General features: G+C 43.1%; 1 protein-coding gene across 4 annotated transcripts in view; it reads right to left on the reverse strand.

Moving 5' to 3' along the window:
* Nucleotides 1-15,441, reverse strand: part of eml6 (EMAP like 6) — a 31,357-nt gene that overhangs the window by 660 nt on the left and 15,256 nt on the right. The window contains exons 28-40 of one of the 4 annotated variants that reach the window (XM_028453088.1): nucleotides 14,034-14,160; nucleotides 13,255-13,333; nucleotides 13,040-13,169; nucleotides 12,855-12,953; nucleotides 12,574-12,597; nucleotides 12,131-12,304; nucleotides 11,780-11,988; nucleotides 11,560-11,717; nucleotides 11,262-11,376; nucleotides 3,123-3,311; nucleotides 638-810; nucleotides 306-572; nucleotides 8-161 (exon numbers count right to left, since the gene is read on the reverse strand). In XM_028453088.1, the coding sequence (XP_028308889.1) occupies nucleotides 8-161; nucleotides 306-572; nucleotides 638-810; nucleotides 3,123-3,311; nucleotides 11,262-11,376; nucleotides 11,560-11,717; nucleotides 11,780-11,988; nucleotides 12,131-12,304; nucleotides 12,574-12,597; nucleotides 12,855-12,953; nucleotides 13,040-13,169; nucleotides 13,255-13,333; nucleotides 14,034-14,160 (1,898 nt within the window). Of the gene's footprint in view, nucleotides 1-7; nucleotides 162-305; nucleotides 573-637; nucleotides 811-3,122; nucleotides 3,312-8,665; nucleotides 8,745-11,261; nucleotides 11,432-11,485; nucleotides 11,718-11,779; nucleotides 11,989-12,130; nucleotides 12,305-12,573; nucleotides 12,598-12,854; nucleotides 12,954-13,039; nucleotides 13,170-13,254; nucleotides 13,334-14,033; nucleotides 14,161-15,441 lie in introns of those variants that run through there. The other 3 variants (XM_028453917.1, XR_003674608.1, XR_003674627.1) reach the window with 3 other exon arrangements.

The following is a 15,441-nucleotide window of genomic DNA, read 5'->3' on the forward strand; positions in this document are numbered from 1 at the left end:
TCCTTACAAACTTCTCGGCACAAGGGAAGTCAAAAAGTTTGATGAGTCCGAAGTCGTCTCCGGTGACGAGGTTGAAGCCGGCGTGAGAAACACATGCACAGTTAACGTCCGCCTTCTCTGCGTTACGAGGCCAAACGCCCAGAACCTCGTCTCCAAGGAAACTATCGAAATAAGCAAAAACATTGACTAACCAAACCATAACTTGGTTAATCTACTCTTTACCAAACTATTAAGAATTTGTTTTCAATTGTAAAATAAATCAAGTCCATATCATATCCTCCTAGTCCTCTGGTTCTGGTTCTGACCTGGTCCAGGTAGCCCAGGTTATCCTGTCGGTGATCTGTGGCTCAGTGACCAGCTTTCCTGAAGGAACCTGATGAACCTGGCGACTGTAGGTACTGGTGGACACCTGGATGTGTTTGCTGTCAGCAGAGAAGTCCATCTGGATCACGTACCCTGGGATGTCCTTACAGTAACCGATGCGGTTCAGGGACGGTCCTAGGGTCAGATCGTAGAAGTCCACAGCACTCTCCACTGAGCCCACAGCGAGCAGACGGTTATCAGGACTGAACCTGCACACACACACACACACACATTGAGAACCTGCAGGTGGAACAGAGGGTCTACCTGGTCTTACCTGATGTCCTGGATGGACACGCTGCGGTCCCGTCTCTTGCCCCACACACTGAGTGAGTTGACGAGCAGGACGATGAACTCTCCGTTCTCCATACCAATGGACACCATGTCTCCGTTTGGACTGTAGCTGCTGCACTTGGCAGGATGTCCCAGACTCACTTTGTTCAACAGTTTCTGCAACGACGACAAAATGAGCCTGAAACACACACACTTACACACACAACTAACCTGAGGTGAGCTAATACCAGCGCTGTATGTTGGCGTGTGTCTGTCATGGATCACAATGTGTCTTCTTTATTTTCATTTGTGACGTTTAATGATCTTTTGACCTCTGTTAAAAAAGAGAACACTGGATGCCTCTATACTGGCTAACTATAGACCAATCAGAACCTTCCATTCATGGCCAAGATCATTGAGAAGGTGGTCTTCAACCAACTGAGTCAATTCTTAACATTCAACAAAATATTTGATGAATTTCAGTCAGGTTTTGGTTCTCATCACAGCACAGAAACTGATCTGATCAAAGTGATCAATGACATAAGGTTGAACACTGATTCAGGAAAAGTATCTGTTCTCATTCTATTGGATCTAAGTCTACATTTGACACTGTAGATCATACAAGTTTGTTGCACAGATTGTAAACATGGGTTGGACTAAATGTTAAAGTAATGGTTTAAGTTCTACTTGGAGGATCAAAGTTATTTTGTAAACATTGTAAACTTTGAATCTGACAGATTACCAATGTCCTGTGGGGTTCCTCAGGGATCTGTTCTTGGACCTCTTCTGTTTAGCCTTTATATGCTTCCTTTAGGACACATTTTACACAACTGTAAGGTTGATTATCAGAGCTACGCAGATGACACACAACTATATCTATCACTGAACCCAGATGACTATGGTCCCATTGAGGTGTTGTGTGACTGTTTAGAAAAAGTAAACTGATGGATGAGTGAAAACTTCCTTCAACTAAACCATGACAAGATGGAGGTGATTGTCTTTGGTAACAAGGAAAAGAGGACTGCTGTCAGCAAGTATCTGAGTCTGGATCTTTAGAAGATAAAGACCAAGTCAAAAACCTTGGTGTTCTGATTGACTCAGATCTGACATTCAGCATCAGATCAAATCTATCACAAAAACATCTTCTACCACCTAAAGAACATCTCCAGAGTGAAAGGTTTAATGACTCAGAAAGATCAGGAGAAACTGGTCCATGCTTTTATCTCCAGCAGACTGGACTATTGTAATGGTCTTCATCAAACATCTACAGCTGGTTCAGAACGCTGCAGCTCAGGTCTGAACCAGAACAAAGAGGTCAGAACACATTACACTGGCTCCCAGTCAGCCTCAGAGGAGACTGTAAAGTTCTGCTGCTGGTTATAAATGTGTGAATGGGTTTGGTCCAGAATACATCAGTGAGATGTTAGTCAGGTATGAACCCAGCAGGTCTCTGAGATCTATGGACACAGGTCAGATAGTGGAGCCCAGAGCTCACAGTAACCATGGTGATGCTGTGTTTAGTTGTTATGCTGCAAAGAAGTGGAACAAACTGCAGCAGAGCTGAAGTCAGCATCACATGTGAACATTTTTAAATCAAAGTTAAAGGAACTTTTTTTATCTACTGTGTATGATTGAGAGAGATTTATGGTCATGTTGATGATTTTACTGATGATTTTACTGATGATTTTAATTGATTTTACTGATGATTTTAAATGTTCTTATTGATTTTAAACAATTGAATGTTTTATCATGTAAAGCACATTGAGTTGCCTTGTGTATGAAATGTGCTATACAAATAAATTTGCCTTGTCTTTTCTCTGAGTTTTATGAGGTTTCTGTTGACATCATTGAGTTGACCAGCATGAGTTTTGATCTCCAGTTAATCACCATCTTTCAACAGGGTCCAGGATTCATGTTCAATACCGAAGTCTTTCAGATCTGGCTTGAGAACATGGTCTATGACGGGTTCCTTCTCGTAATACTCTGTGAAAGAAATGACGTGGGATGCTGTGTTTTGATATGACCGGCTCAGCGTCGCCGGAAAAATTTCATTGTCAGTTAGTGGCCCTGCTCTGAGCTCCATACACCCTGACCTTTGTACCATCGTACACCTTACCTTTGTACCCCCCCCAATTTATATGGTGCCAGTAACAAGCATTTCTATCCATGCATGACCTGACCTCTCACGTGCACATTGAGTGATGGCGCCAAAAACGGCAGCGATAGTGTGTTGATGTGTGTTCTCTCCACTGCAACTACAAAGTTAAATTGCTTGTAATGTTCTAAACTGTACCTGGCAAATAAAGTCATTTCTGATTCTGAAGTGTGTGTTTGGAAGATTTTAGTTGTTATTCAGCTGCGTGTGGTTGGCTGTCTCTGACGTGTTATCAAAGTGAATGTCTGGTTATCTTTGTTCCTGTGAGCATCTCACAGGAACAGGAACCGGAACCAGCTGCACAGACGGCTAAGCTCAATGAGGTCATACACACCTTATCTGCCAGGTCCCAAATGCGGATGGTCCCGTCATCGCTGGCGGACATGAAGACATCTTTGAAGGGATGAGTGGACAAGCCCCAGATTCCTCCCTGAGTATGTCCGTTGATCATGGTGTTGGATGCAGCATTCTTCTCCCCCACCTCCAGGATCTCCCCGTCTTTGGTTCCCACCAGGATCTTACCCTGGAAACAGACAAGGAGCGACTATGAAGAAGATCTGAAGCTGTGTATGATGTTGGTCATGAGGAGATGTTACAGACGTGACAAGTGTTACAGACGTGACAAGTGTTACAGATGTGACAAGTGTAACAGACGTGACAAGTGTAACAGACGTGACAAGTGTAACAGACGTGACAAGTGTTACAGATGTGACAGGTGTTACAGATGTGATAGGTTACAGATGTGACAAGTGTTACAGATGTGACAAGTGTAACAGACGTGACAAGTGTAACAGATGTGACAAGTGTTACAGATGTGACAAGTGTAACAGACGTGACAAGTGTTACAGATGTGATAGGTGTTACAGATGTGACAAGTGTTACAGATGTGACAAGTGTTACAGATGTGACAAGTGGAACAGATGTGACAAGTGGAACAGATGTGACAAGTGGAACAGACGTGACAAGTGTTACAGATGTGACAAGTGTTACAGATGTGATCGGTGTTACAGATGTGAAAAGTGTTACAGATGTGATAGGTTACAGATGTGACAAGTGTTACAGATGTGACAAGTGTAACAGACGTGACAAGTGTTACAGATGTGATAGGTGTTACAGATGTGAAAAGTGTTACAGATGTGATAGGTTACAGATGTGACAAGTGTTACAGATGTGACAAGTGGAACAGACGTGACAAGTGTTACAGATGTGACAAGTGTTACAGATGTGATAGGTGTTACAAATGTGAAAAGTGTTACAGATGTGACAAGTGTTACAGATGTGACAAGTGTTACAGATGTGATCGGTGTTACAGATGTGAAAAGTGTTACAGATGTGATAGGTTACAGATGTGACAAGTGTTACAGATGTGACAAGTGTAACAGACGTGACAAGTGTTACAGATGTGATAGGTGTTACAGATGTGAAAAGTGTTACAGATGTGATAGGTTACAGATGTGACAAGTGTTACAGATGTGACAAGTGTTACAGACGTGACAAGTGTTACAGACGTGACAAGTGTTACAGATGTGACAAGTGTTACAGATGTGATAGGTGTTACAGATGTGACAAGTGTTACAGATGTGATAGGTGTTACAGATGTGAAAAGTGTTACAGATGTGACAAGTGTTACAGATGTGACAAGTGTTACAGATGTGATAGGTGTTACAGATGTGAAAAGTGTTACAGATGTGACAAGTGTTACAGATGTGACAAGTGTTACAGATGTGACAAGTGTTACAGATGTGACAAGTGTTACAGATGTGATAGGTGTTACAGTCATGACAGGTGTTATAGACGTGGGGACTGGGGAGGCGGGGCTGCTAGCATTGATGTTTACAAAGGTTCTAACTGGATTGGAAGTGTTACTTGTTAAAGAATGTACAACTGTATACCTCTGCACCTCAATGTTTATTATTTATTGCAAGTGCAATTTAGTTTGTTGAGAGAGACTTGATAAACCATTTTATTTATTGCTTTGCTTGTGTGTGGTTTTGCATTTGAGGTTTTTTTTTAAAACAGAGACAGGGTATATTTTATTGTTTTTGTTTGTGTGTAATTTTTTTTGCTAAAAAAGACTGAGTCCACTTTATTTTAATTGCTTGTTTTATTTGTTTCAAATATTTTAAAGTTCTTAACATTCCAATTACAATAATAATAAATACTAATAATGAGAAATACACGTTGATTGCATTTGAAAAGGTGTACTTGCATTATTATGATATGTTATCATTAAAGTAGTGGTTAGTTGAAGATGGCGTAATGGAGTAGAGGTGGTTGCTCACGTTCCCTGGACTTTATGACTTCTACTTGGTTTTCCACTCATTAACGCCACCTTTGTGTGATCACTTCTGATTCTGAACTATATTGGGTTCATTTCGTCCAGAAATAACAATGTCTAAGTCAACTAAAAAGAGTCACGAGCGAGAAGAGGAGGCTAACATTAGCGTATTCACCGCGGTGCTAACTGATAAGCTAGCGGAGATGAAAGCAGAGTTGTTGGCGGAGATTAAGGACACATTACGAGATACGAGGCCAATTTGAACAATGTCCAGGCCACTGTTGATGACCATACTACACGCATTTCCAGCCTAGAGCAGTTTTCAGACCACTGATGTAACGGAGATTCAGGCCACGCTCTCGGCCCTGGTCGCAGACAATGCTAAGCTAAAGGCTAAGGTAATGGATCGTGAAGGCAGGAGTCGTTGTAACAATATCAGAATCGTCGGGCTTCCGGAAGATATTGAAGGCTCCAAGCCAACAGTCTTTTTTTCCCAACTACTTTTTGAGATGCTTGGTGCTGATACCTTGTCGTCGCCACCGAGGTTGGATAGGGCCCATCGCACACTAGCCGCTAAGCCGGGGCCCCTGGGCAGGCCACGGCCTGTCGTGTTATGCTTTCACCACTTTGAAATCCGGGAGCTGGTTGTGCGGGCTTCATGAAAACCACGGGGAAAGCTAAAATACAAGGACACTGTCATCCACATCTTTGAGGATTACATTCCCGAGGTTTTGGAGCAACGCACCCGATACAGAGATGTCATGAAGAAGCTTTACGAGTTGGGGTTCAAGCCTGCTCTGAGGTACCCTGCTAAACTATTTGTTGTGCTTGAGGACGGCTCGAGGAAACATCTCTCTTCCGTGAAAGAAGCGACTGACTTTGTCTCTCGTCGTCGACAGAATGCACGATCAGAGGATGAATAGCTCATTTAACACGTACATGTTTGGCTGTACTGCTACGTTTCCAGGTTGGCCCTCTTTGTAGTGTGGTTTTTGGTGCTACACACACTAATTGTGTGCCGAGCTTTTCATAATCGTGACTTTACATGTGTGTTACGGCTGGTGCCTCCTGGCCTCTCAGCCTGCCCTTCCTCTCCTCTCCTAACACACCTGGCTCACATCAGTAATCAGGTAGGAGAGGGAGGAGGAGCTTATAAAGGGCTGAGAGGACCAGAAAGCGGGAGGCACAACAACTGACCAGCAGCAGACATGTGGGGAGAGTTCTTCAGCTCCCACTGGACATCTTCGTAAGTTTGTTGTTTTAGTTTGGACTGGAGATTTCTGGTAGTCCTGTTTTCGTGTTCCTGTAGTTTAGTGTTTTGTATGTTTGTAGTTTAGAGGGTGGACGCTGGGACGACGGCCCTGTATAGGGTTGGCCCAGTGTCCTCCCTACTTTTGTTCAGTTTGGCCAGGATCTCCAGTTCCTTTTAGTGTGTTCTGTTGGTAATTTTAATATTTTGTTAATAAATACTTTTGATAATCGTTGTACTTCTGTGTAGCGTCTTGTTTTTGTTGCGGCCCCTCAAGCCTTGAATAACATCCTAGAGGGGGTCGTAACATGTGTATCATAATATATTATTCTATGATGTGAACACGACACAAATTTTGTGTTAGTCCTTTTACACGTGATACATATGTTTAACGAAGTTATTGTTTGGATTTGTTATCTTTGTACAATGCGTTAGTTTATTTTGTTGATTTGGTTACACATAAGAAAATTGAAATTTATATTTTGACATTTTTTACATTTAAACATTTACGCTTGTTTTATTTTAAATTTTAACTAAAGAGAGCTGCTATATATGTGTATATATTGTATATATATGTGTATATATATTTTTTTGCTCTAGACAACTTTTACTACTATATTCATTTAAATTTTTTATTTAACTGTATTTTTTCAGTTTTAAGCGTATAGTGCCAGATTGTTAGTTTACCTGATGCATATTCAGGTGGTCCTGGTAGAATTTATTTTTGGTCTATATTTTTGGGGTTTTTTTCACCAAAAAGTGTCTTTTTATTCATTGACCATTATTGTGTGCCTTCGCTTTTGGGGAATTGGTGCATTTAGGAGAAATGGAAGTTCTTTTTTGGTTAGTTATTATAGGAGTGTTAGGTCTGGTTTTTTCAGGTCTTCTCCTGATTTTATGTTTGTATTATTGTATTGTTAATTTTTCTTTTTGTTGCTCAGGTCCAGGGCATATGTTTTCTACTATGGTGTAATCTGTACAAAATGTTATTTTACTGTGTAGATGACTAGTACCACTCAGTTAGCCCAATAAAGAGGTCTGCTACTTTAAGTTATCTCCGGAGTCAAAAGATCCAAATCGCACTGCTACAAGAAACTCATTTTTTAAAGTTGTTGTTTTCTCCTCTACATCCAATAAATCCAAGGGTGTTGCAATTCTTGTCCGCCATAATTTGCAGTTTAAGCAGTTGGATAGTTGGTCCGATGATAAAGGCAGGATTGTGGTTTTTAAATTGAACATAGAGAGGACAAATTTGGCTTTGATATCTTTGTATGCCCCTAATATTTTAGAGAAAGAGTTTTATGATCAAATTACAGAAACAATACTTGAACTCTCCAGTTTTAAACTAATTGTGGGTGCGGATTTTAATGCCGTGATGAATCCTGCGCTTGACAGATCCAATTCCTCTCAAAATTATAATCAAACATGTGCTACAGAGGCACTGAACCACTGGGCTAATGAGACCAGAGTTATTGAAATATGGCGTATGATGAATCCTGGTAGTCGAGATTATACACACAGATCTGCCAGACATAAATCATTTTCTAGAATTGATTATTTGTTTGTTTCCGGGGGTTTTTCTGGACATTTCTAAAGTTTTTCATAATATTGTTACCCTTTCTGACCACAAAGCGGTGATTGTGGACGCCTCATTGACATTCTTCCCTCCACGTGCTCCTCGCTGGCGCTTCAATACCACTTTACTAGATAATGACAATTTTAAATCTCAATTCATTTCAGAGCTGAATGAATTTGTGATCATTAATAAGGGCTCTGTCGATGATGCCACAATATTGTGGGAGGCAACTAAATGTTTTATTGGCAGAAATACTATTTGATATGCTTCACATGTTAAAAGATCCAGGACGTCTAGACTGTTTATACTGCAAAGCAAACTGAAAGTGTTTGATCATTTACTGCAACTATGTTTCGATGAAAAACTCTCGATTCAGTACGATTTGGTTAAGAAGGAAATTAACGATATTCTTAAGCGTCGTGCAGAATGTTTAATACATAAAACAAGACAATGTTATTAATTGAATGGGGCTAGACCAAGCCATTTACTTGCTCTTAAGCTTAAGGCTGATCAGCATTTCTCTGATATCTCCTCTGTTAAAGATACTAATGGACAAGTTTTGGTTGAACCAACAAGTGTTCACTCTGCTTTTTCTTATTTTTATTCCAAATGATATAGTTCAGAGTTGGCACACACCGAACATGATTACCAAAACTATTTAGACGCTGCTCATTTACCCAAACTATTGGAAGACGATTTGATTAAACTTAATTGTCCCATTACACAGATTGAACTTAAAGAAGAGGTTCAGGGAATGCGTAGATGGAATCTCACCTGAATTTTATGCTGCTTTTTGGGATCATCTTGGCTCTTTGTTGTTTGACATGATTCAGGCATCTATAGAGACTGGATCCTTTTTGAGAGACGTTAATGTTGCAATAATTTCATTATTCCTCAAAAAAGATAAAGACCCACATTAATGCCCCTCTCTATGTTGAACGCGGATCTGAAAATCTTTGCTAAATTATTAGCCCGCAGACTCCAGCCTTTTATGACAAAATTAGTAAATTGCGACCAAACGGGTTTTATAAAGTCAATTTCTGCTGCTGACAATATGAGGAGGTTACTTCAGATAATTGACGGCACCTCAACAGTTTTTGATAGGCTGGAGTGGCAGTACCTGTGGTCTTTATTAAAATCTTTTGGCATGAGTACAAATTTCATACAAATGGTCCAGGTCCTTCATAATAATCCATCAGCAATGGTTCTCACCGGCAAGAAATGTTCCTCACCCTTTGCTATAGCCAGAGGCTCTAGACAGAGATGTCCTCTTAGTCCTCTTTTGTTTGCGCTCTCTCTGGAGCCCCTGGCCCAACTTATTCATCTGTCTGATAAAGTCACTCCAATTGAAATGAACGGCACGAAACATCACATTTCGTTATACGCAGACGATGTTCTTTTGTATGTGGGGGATGTTCAGTCAATCCCTAATTTGTTATCAATATTTAATAACTTTAGTGACATACAGTATCTGGTTACAAGATTAATTGGGATAAATCTGCTTTCTTACCACTGAATGAGACAATGAGGAACTCTACTCTCCCCGCTGGAATTCTGATTGTGAAACAGTTTAAGTATCTGGGAATTGAAATCTCCTCATCTTTGCAATCTATCGTTAAAACTAATTATGACGGTGCTTTGTCTAAAATTATGGCTGATCTTGAGAGGTGGTCTTCGCTACAAAATTATCTTCATTCTCGTGTTTCAATAGTTAAGATGAACTTGCTACCCCGCATACATTTTCTCAGTTTTATGATTCCAGCACGCTATTGGGACAGGCTTCACAGTGCCATCACTAAATGTATCTGGAAGAGCAAACGCCCACGCCTTAAACCCTCCACTGTGCAACGTAACAGAGCTGCAGGCGGACTGTCACTTCCAAACTTTAAACTATATTACTGGACTTTTGTACTGCATCCTCTGTTTACATGGTTTGATAGTTCAGTTGATGAGGCCTGATGATCTTTAGATGAAGCAATAGAGCATCCATTGGGTTTGACTGAGGTATTATTTGTAAACACTCCACGTAATAAATGCCGTCTTTGTTTTGGTCTGATTCTATCACATTGTATTGCAGTCTGACGTTCTGCTGAAAAAACATGTGGACACAGTTAAATGGAATCCTTACTCTCTATTTTTAATAACTTTGACATTCTTATTAACAAATGTCCTGTTAGGCAATCTGAATGTAAACATTGGTATGTAAAGGAATACGTTCCCTTGGAGATGTGTTTAGTGGCAGGGCCTTCATTCATTTGAGGACCTTTGAATCCAGTTTAATTTACAGCAATCATCTTTTTTCTTTTATTTACAATTAAGAACCACCATGAAAACATACAGAGTACCTTAGCGGTCCCCTTTACAGCCACATCCCTTGTTAACGTTTGTAGATGGTACATGTGGATTAAAAGGTGTCATTTCTAAAATGGTCTCTCACTTTTTGGGACAGACTTATGTACCATTGCTTTTAGAGCCGAGATGAAGGTCAGATATTTCAAACTTTCCTGTGGACTTTGACTGGCACACTGTGTGGGAAACTGTTCTCTGTTCCTCAAAAAATCCAGATCACCAACAGATACATCTGAACTTTTTACATACGACGTACTTGACACCACGTAGACTATTTGCCATGAAGTGCAAGCCGGAGCCGACCTGCACTTTGTGCCATGATGGCGTTGTAAGGACCTACTTCCACATGGTTTGGGAGTGCCCAGGGGTTGCTCGGTTTTGGGAGATGGTGGCTGGTAATCTGTCTCTCCTCTTATCGTGCCTGGTTCCCTGCTCTCCCCTGGTCCTTCTTCTGAATGACTTTTTTCGGCTCGGACTGAACAGGGCAAAACAAAGAGTCCTTTTGGCGGGACTTATGGCTGCCCAAAAGATGGTCGCCACAAGGTGGAAGCCCCCTCACTTGCTGTCTCGTCGACAGTGGGTCATGACATTTATTGACATTGCTTACCTGGAGCTCTCCACGGCGCTGATGCATGGTGCTAAGGTGGGCACCACCAATATGTGGGACAGTGCAATTAAAGAACTTAAGTCATCCCTTCTTTAAGTTTAGTTTTTGTTTGAGTGCAGATTGTGTGTTTCATCATGTAGTGTTCTCGTTGCCCTGGACTTGTGTATGTTTATGTTGGTGTGTAATTTTGTTGTTGTTTGAAAATTAATTTAAAAAAAATTGATAAAAGAAAAAAGTAATGGTTAGTTTTGGTCTAAAAATGTCGACAATAATATTGTTTATCGGCAATAATTTCTGGGAAAACATATCGTCCAGCAAAATCTGTTATCGGCCCAGGGTTACATGTGTGACAGGTGTTACATATGTTACAGATTTGACATATGTGATAAGTGTTACAGATTTTACAGGTATTACCTTGCCTCTGCACACTGAGCGGACGTTCTCCACCGGCTGTCCACTCTCCAACTGAAATGCTCTGCAGCGCTTCATCTCCTGATCCCACAGCTTCACAGCCCCGCCCTCTTTAGTGCTACACACACACACACACACACACACACGTGTGTGTATGTGTATGTGTGTGTGTGCGTGCGTGTGTGTGTGTGTGTGTGTGTGTGTGTGTGTGTGTGTGTGTGTGTGTGTGTGTGTGTGTGTGTGTGTGTGCGTGCGTGTGTGTGTGTGTGTATGTGTGCGTGTGTGTATGTGTGTGACTCACGGGCGTTCCTTCCCCCCGGTCACGATCAGCCCGTCCCTCAGCGTGGTGTACATGGTAAACACTGGTCCACTGTGTGCTTTGGCGACTACCCGGATCAGGAAGTGCTCCCTCCACACGTACACATCCCCGTTGATGGCGCCGCTGAAGGTCAGGTTGTTCTGCAGGACACAGACAGTCAGAACAGACGCCTCCAGGACCACAACACAGACAGGCTGCTCACCGCTCCGAAGGCCACGGACATCATGGTCTGCATGCGGCCGTCCTCTACTGCCCCCGTCACGCCCTTCTTATACATTAGAGACCCGCCCACCAGCGTCCAGAACTTAATGTGTTTGATTCCCACTGACACAAACTGAGTGTCTGAGTCCGGCCGGAACTCCACCACAAAGATCCGGTCGGCGTGTCCGCCCCGGGTGGTCACTCTGGTGCCTGTGGGAGGGGTCAGGAGATCAAAGGTCACACATGTCTGCTCCACAGTCTGTGCAGCATCTCTTTCATATTCCTACAAACATGTGGAGGACGTGGTTCCGTCTTTCATTTGGGGAAACGTGGGGAACTCTGGGTGTGGTACCTTCCTGCCACCTCCACACGGTGATGGTGTGCTCTGGTTCCACCCCCACCGACAGCAGCAGCTTTCCTGTGGCACTGAAGTTCACGTAGCCAACGCCCTTAGCGTGAGAACACCTGAGGATGGAGAGCGTCTGCTTGGTCAACGCGTCCCACACATGGATGGAAGGAGCCAGGCCTGAAGGAAGGAAAAGCAACTGTCAAAAACACAGACTAGAACCACAACCAAAATCAGAACCAGGAGAATTAGAGGAACAAGAAGGACTGGAAGAGAACCAGAGGAGAACCAGGGGAGAACTAGAGGAGAACCAGAGGAACAAGAAGGACTGGAAGAAAACCAGAATAGTGCAGATACGGATTTGATGTTAGTCTCTTACAAACACAGCTCACACACTGAGGATAGGACAGGAGGAGCAGGGGGCGGAGCCGGGAGCAGAGCTGACTCACCTGGCAGGTCAGAGGCGTCACATCCTGTGTTGAGGTGAAGATGAGGATGAGTTACAGCAGGACAACAAAGACCAATCAGAAGAGGTATGACACGCTGACCTGTCTCTGATTGGACTCAACTTAGTCTTTATATGCACGGCCGTGTCTCTTAATTATCATTATTATTGTTATTATTTTTTTTGATAACAGTGTTGTTACTATAGTGCAATGAGAACATTTCATGAGTCACTGGTTATGATTGTGTGATGAGGTCATGTGACCTGCAGGGGGCGGGGACTCACCGATCTGTCCAGAGGCGATGACGTTCTGGTATTTGGGATGTTGGTTGACAGTCAGACACAGGATGTCGTCGGTGTGCTCCAGGTAGAAGCTCTGCGTCCCTGTAAGGACCAGAAGAGTAGGAACCAGTGAAACCAGTCCCCACCAAGAACAGTCCGGACGGGGACATCTAGTCCAGGGTGCTGACCAGATGATAGGTTCTGGATGATGACGGCGGCGGCAGTGTGGAAGATGATGTCGGCGCCGTCGTTGAGGTAGTGCAGGTTGTTCCTGCAGTCGAAGCCTCGGTAACCGAAGACATGATCCAACTGCAGCTCCTGTCAGACACAGATGGACAGGGACGAACGGAAAGGACGGGGTCAGGTATCCCCACACAGACACCAACAGACATCAAACACTGACCTCCACCACCTTCTTCTTCTTGGTCACGTTGTTCCTCAGCAGTTTGTCAGGGAGCGGTGCCGCGCGGCTCACAGGAGGTCTGGACAAACAGACAACCTCAGAAAAAAGGAGACAGACAACACCACCACAGGAACCATCACAGGAACCACCACAGGAACCACCACAATAACCACCACAATAACCACCACAAGAACCATCACTAGAACCATCACTAGAACCACAACAGGAACCAGGAACGGCAATGGGAGTGAGTGAGTGAATTAAGAGGTTTACAGACAAGGAAGAGAAATGCAGGGTCCACAGTGTTTAGTGAGAAGAGAACATCCCTGAACTTTAAAGTTATGGGTGACTCCAGCAGAACAGAGGCTCAATCTGTGACACACCTGTCTGGCCCCTGTCCTCCACATTTCCTCCTCCTGGACCCACCTGTCCTCCACCCATCCTCAATCTTTCCTCCACCGGAACCCACCCATCCTCCACCTGAACCCACCTTTCTTCCACCTGTTCTCCACCTGGACCCACATGTCCTCCACCTGGACCCACCCGTCCTCCACCTTCCCTCCACATTGACCCACCTGCCCACCACCTGTTCTCCACCTGGACCCAAATGTCCTCCACCTGTCCTTCACCTTTCCTCCAACCAAACCCACCTGCCCACCACCTGTTCTCCACCTCGGATCCACTTGTCCTCCACCTGGACCCACCCGTCCTCCACCTTTCTTCCACATTGACCCACCTGTCCTCCATCTTTCTTCTACCTGTCCTTCACCTGGACCCACCTGTCCTCCACTGGGGCCTCTTTGAGCTGCAGGTGAGGTTTGGTCCCCGTCATGTTTCTGATGCTGGCAGAGTAGATCTTAGTAACGTAGTCCATAGCCTTCTCTCGAGCCACGTCACTGTCATACCCTGAAACCAGGAAAACCTTAGAACCCAATCAACCTGGACCCAGACCTCCCTGGTTTCCCTCGCCTCCCTGTCAAACTTTACTGGGGTATTAAGTTACTGGGGTACTAGGTTACTGAGGTACTAGGTTATTAAGATACTAGGTTACTGAGATACTAGGTTATTAAGATACTAGGTTACTGAGATACTACGTTACTGCGGTACTAGGTTAAGAAGATACTAGGTTACTGAGGTACTAGGTTATTAAAATACTAGGTTACTGAGGTACTAGGTTACTGCGGTACTAGGTTAAAAAGATACTAGGTTACTGAGGTACTAGGTTACTGAGGACCCCCTCGAAAACGAGATGTTCCATCTCAAGGGGCATATCCTCCAATAAATAAATAAATAAATAAATGAGGTACTAGGTTACTGAGGTACAAGGTAACTGAGGTACTAAGTTACTGGGGTACTAGGTTACAGAGGTACTAGGTTTCTGGGGTACTAGGTTATTAAGATACTAGCTTACTGAGGTACTAGGTTACTGAGGTACTAGGTTTCTGGGGTACTAGGTTATTAAGATACTAGGTTACTGAGGTACTAGGTTACTGAGGTACTAGGTTACTGAGGTACTAGGTTATTAAGATACTAGGTTACTGAGGTACTAGGTTACTGAGGTACTAGGTTACAGAGGTACTAGGTTTCTGGGGTACTAGGTTATTAAGATACTAGGTTACTGAGGTACTAGGTTATTAAGATACTAGGTTACTGAGGTACTAGGTTACTGAGATACTAGGTTACTGAGGTACTAGGTTACTGAGGTACTAGGTTATTAAGATACTAGGTTACTGAGGTACTAGGTTACTGAGGTACTAGGTTACAGAGGTACTAGGTTACAGAGGTACTAGGTTACTGAGGTACTAGGTTACTGGGGTACTAGGTTACTAGGCTAGCCTTTAGTTAAAAACTAAGATGGCCGCCGGGGTGCAGACACACAGCCAGGCAGGTCCTGTATGTTTATCAAAAAAAGACTCTAAAACTATCAAATTCCCTTGGATTGTGTCATCAACATATGTATTTGTTATTGCTATATGTTGTTACTTTTTCTGGAGTTTGATGGGCCCTCGGAAAATGGATAATTCAACTCTATATCCACTAAAGAGGAGTCAGTACCTCTGGTTTACAAGAGTTCTTAATTTTGGACATGCCAGGCCGCCCCCAGGTAAAACTAATCAATTATCTAAATCTAGATCATCCCTGGGGGCTTTGGAAAAAAATCCTGGTCCTGCTCTGAACAACGGCCTG

The sequence above is a fragment of the Gouania willdenowi genome, chromosome 1 (assembly GCF_900634775.1).
Source record: "Gouania willdenowi chromosome 1, fGouWil2.1, whole genome shotgun sequence".
Taxonomy (NCBI): Eukaryota; Metazoa; Chordata; class Actinopteri; order Blenniiformes; family Gobiesocidae; genus Gouania; species Gouania willdenowi.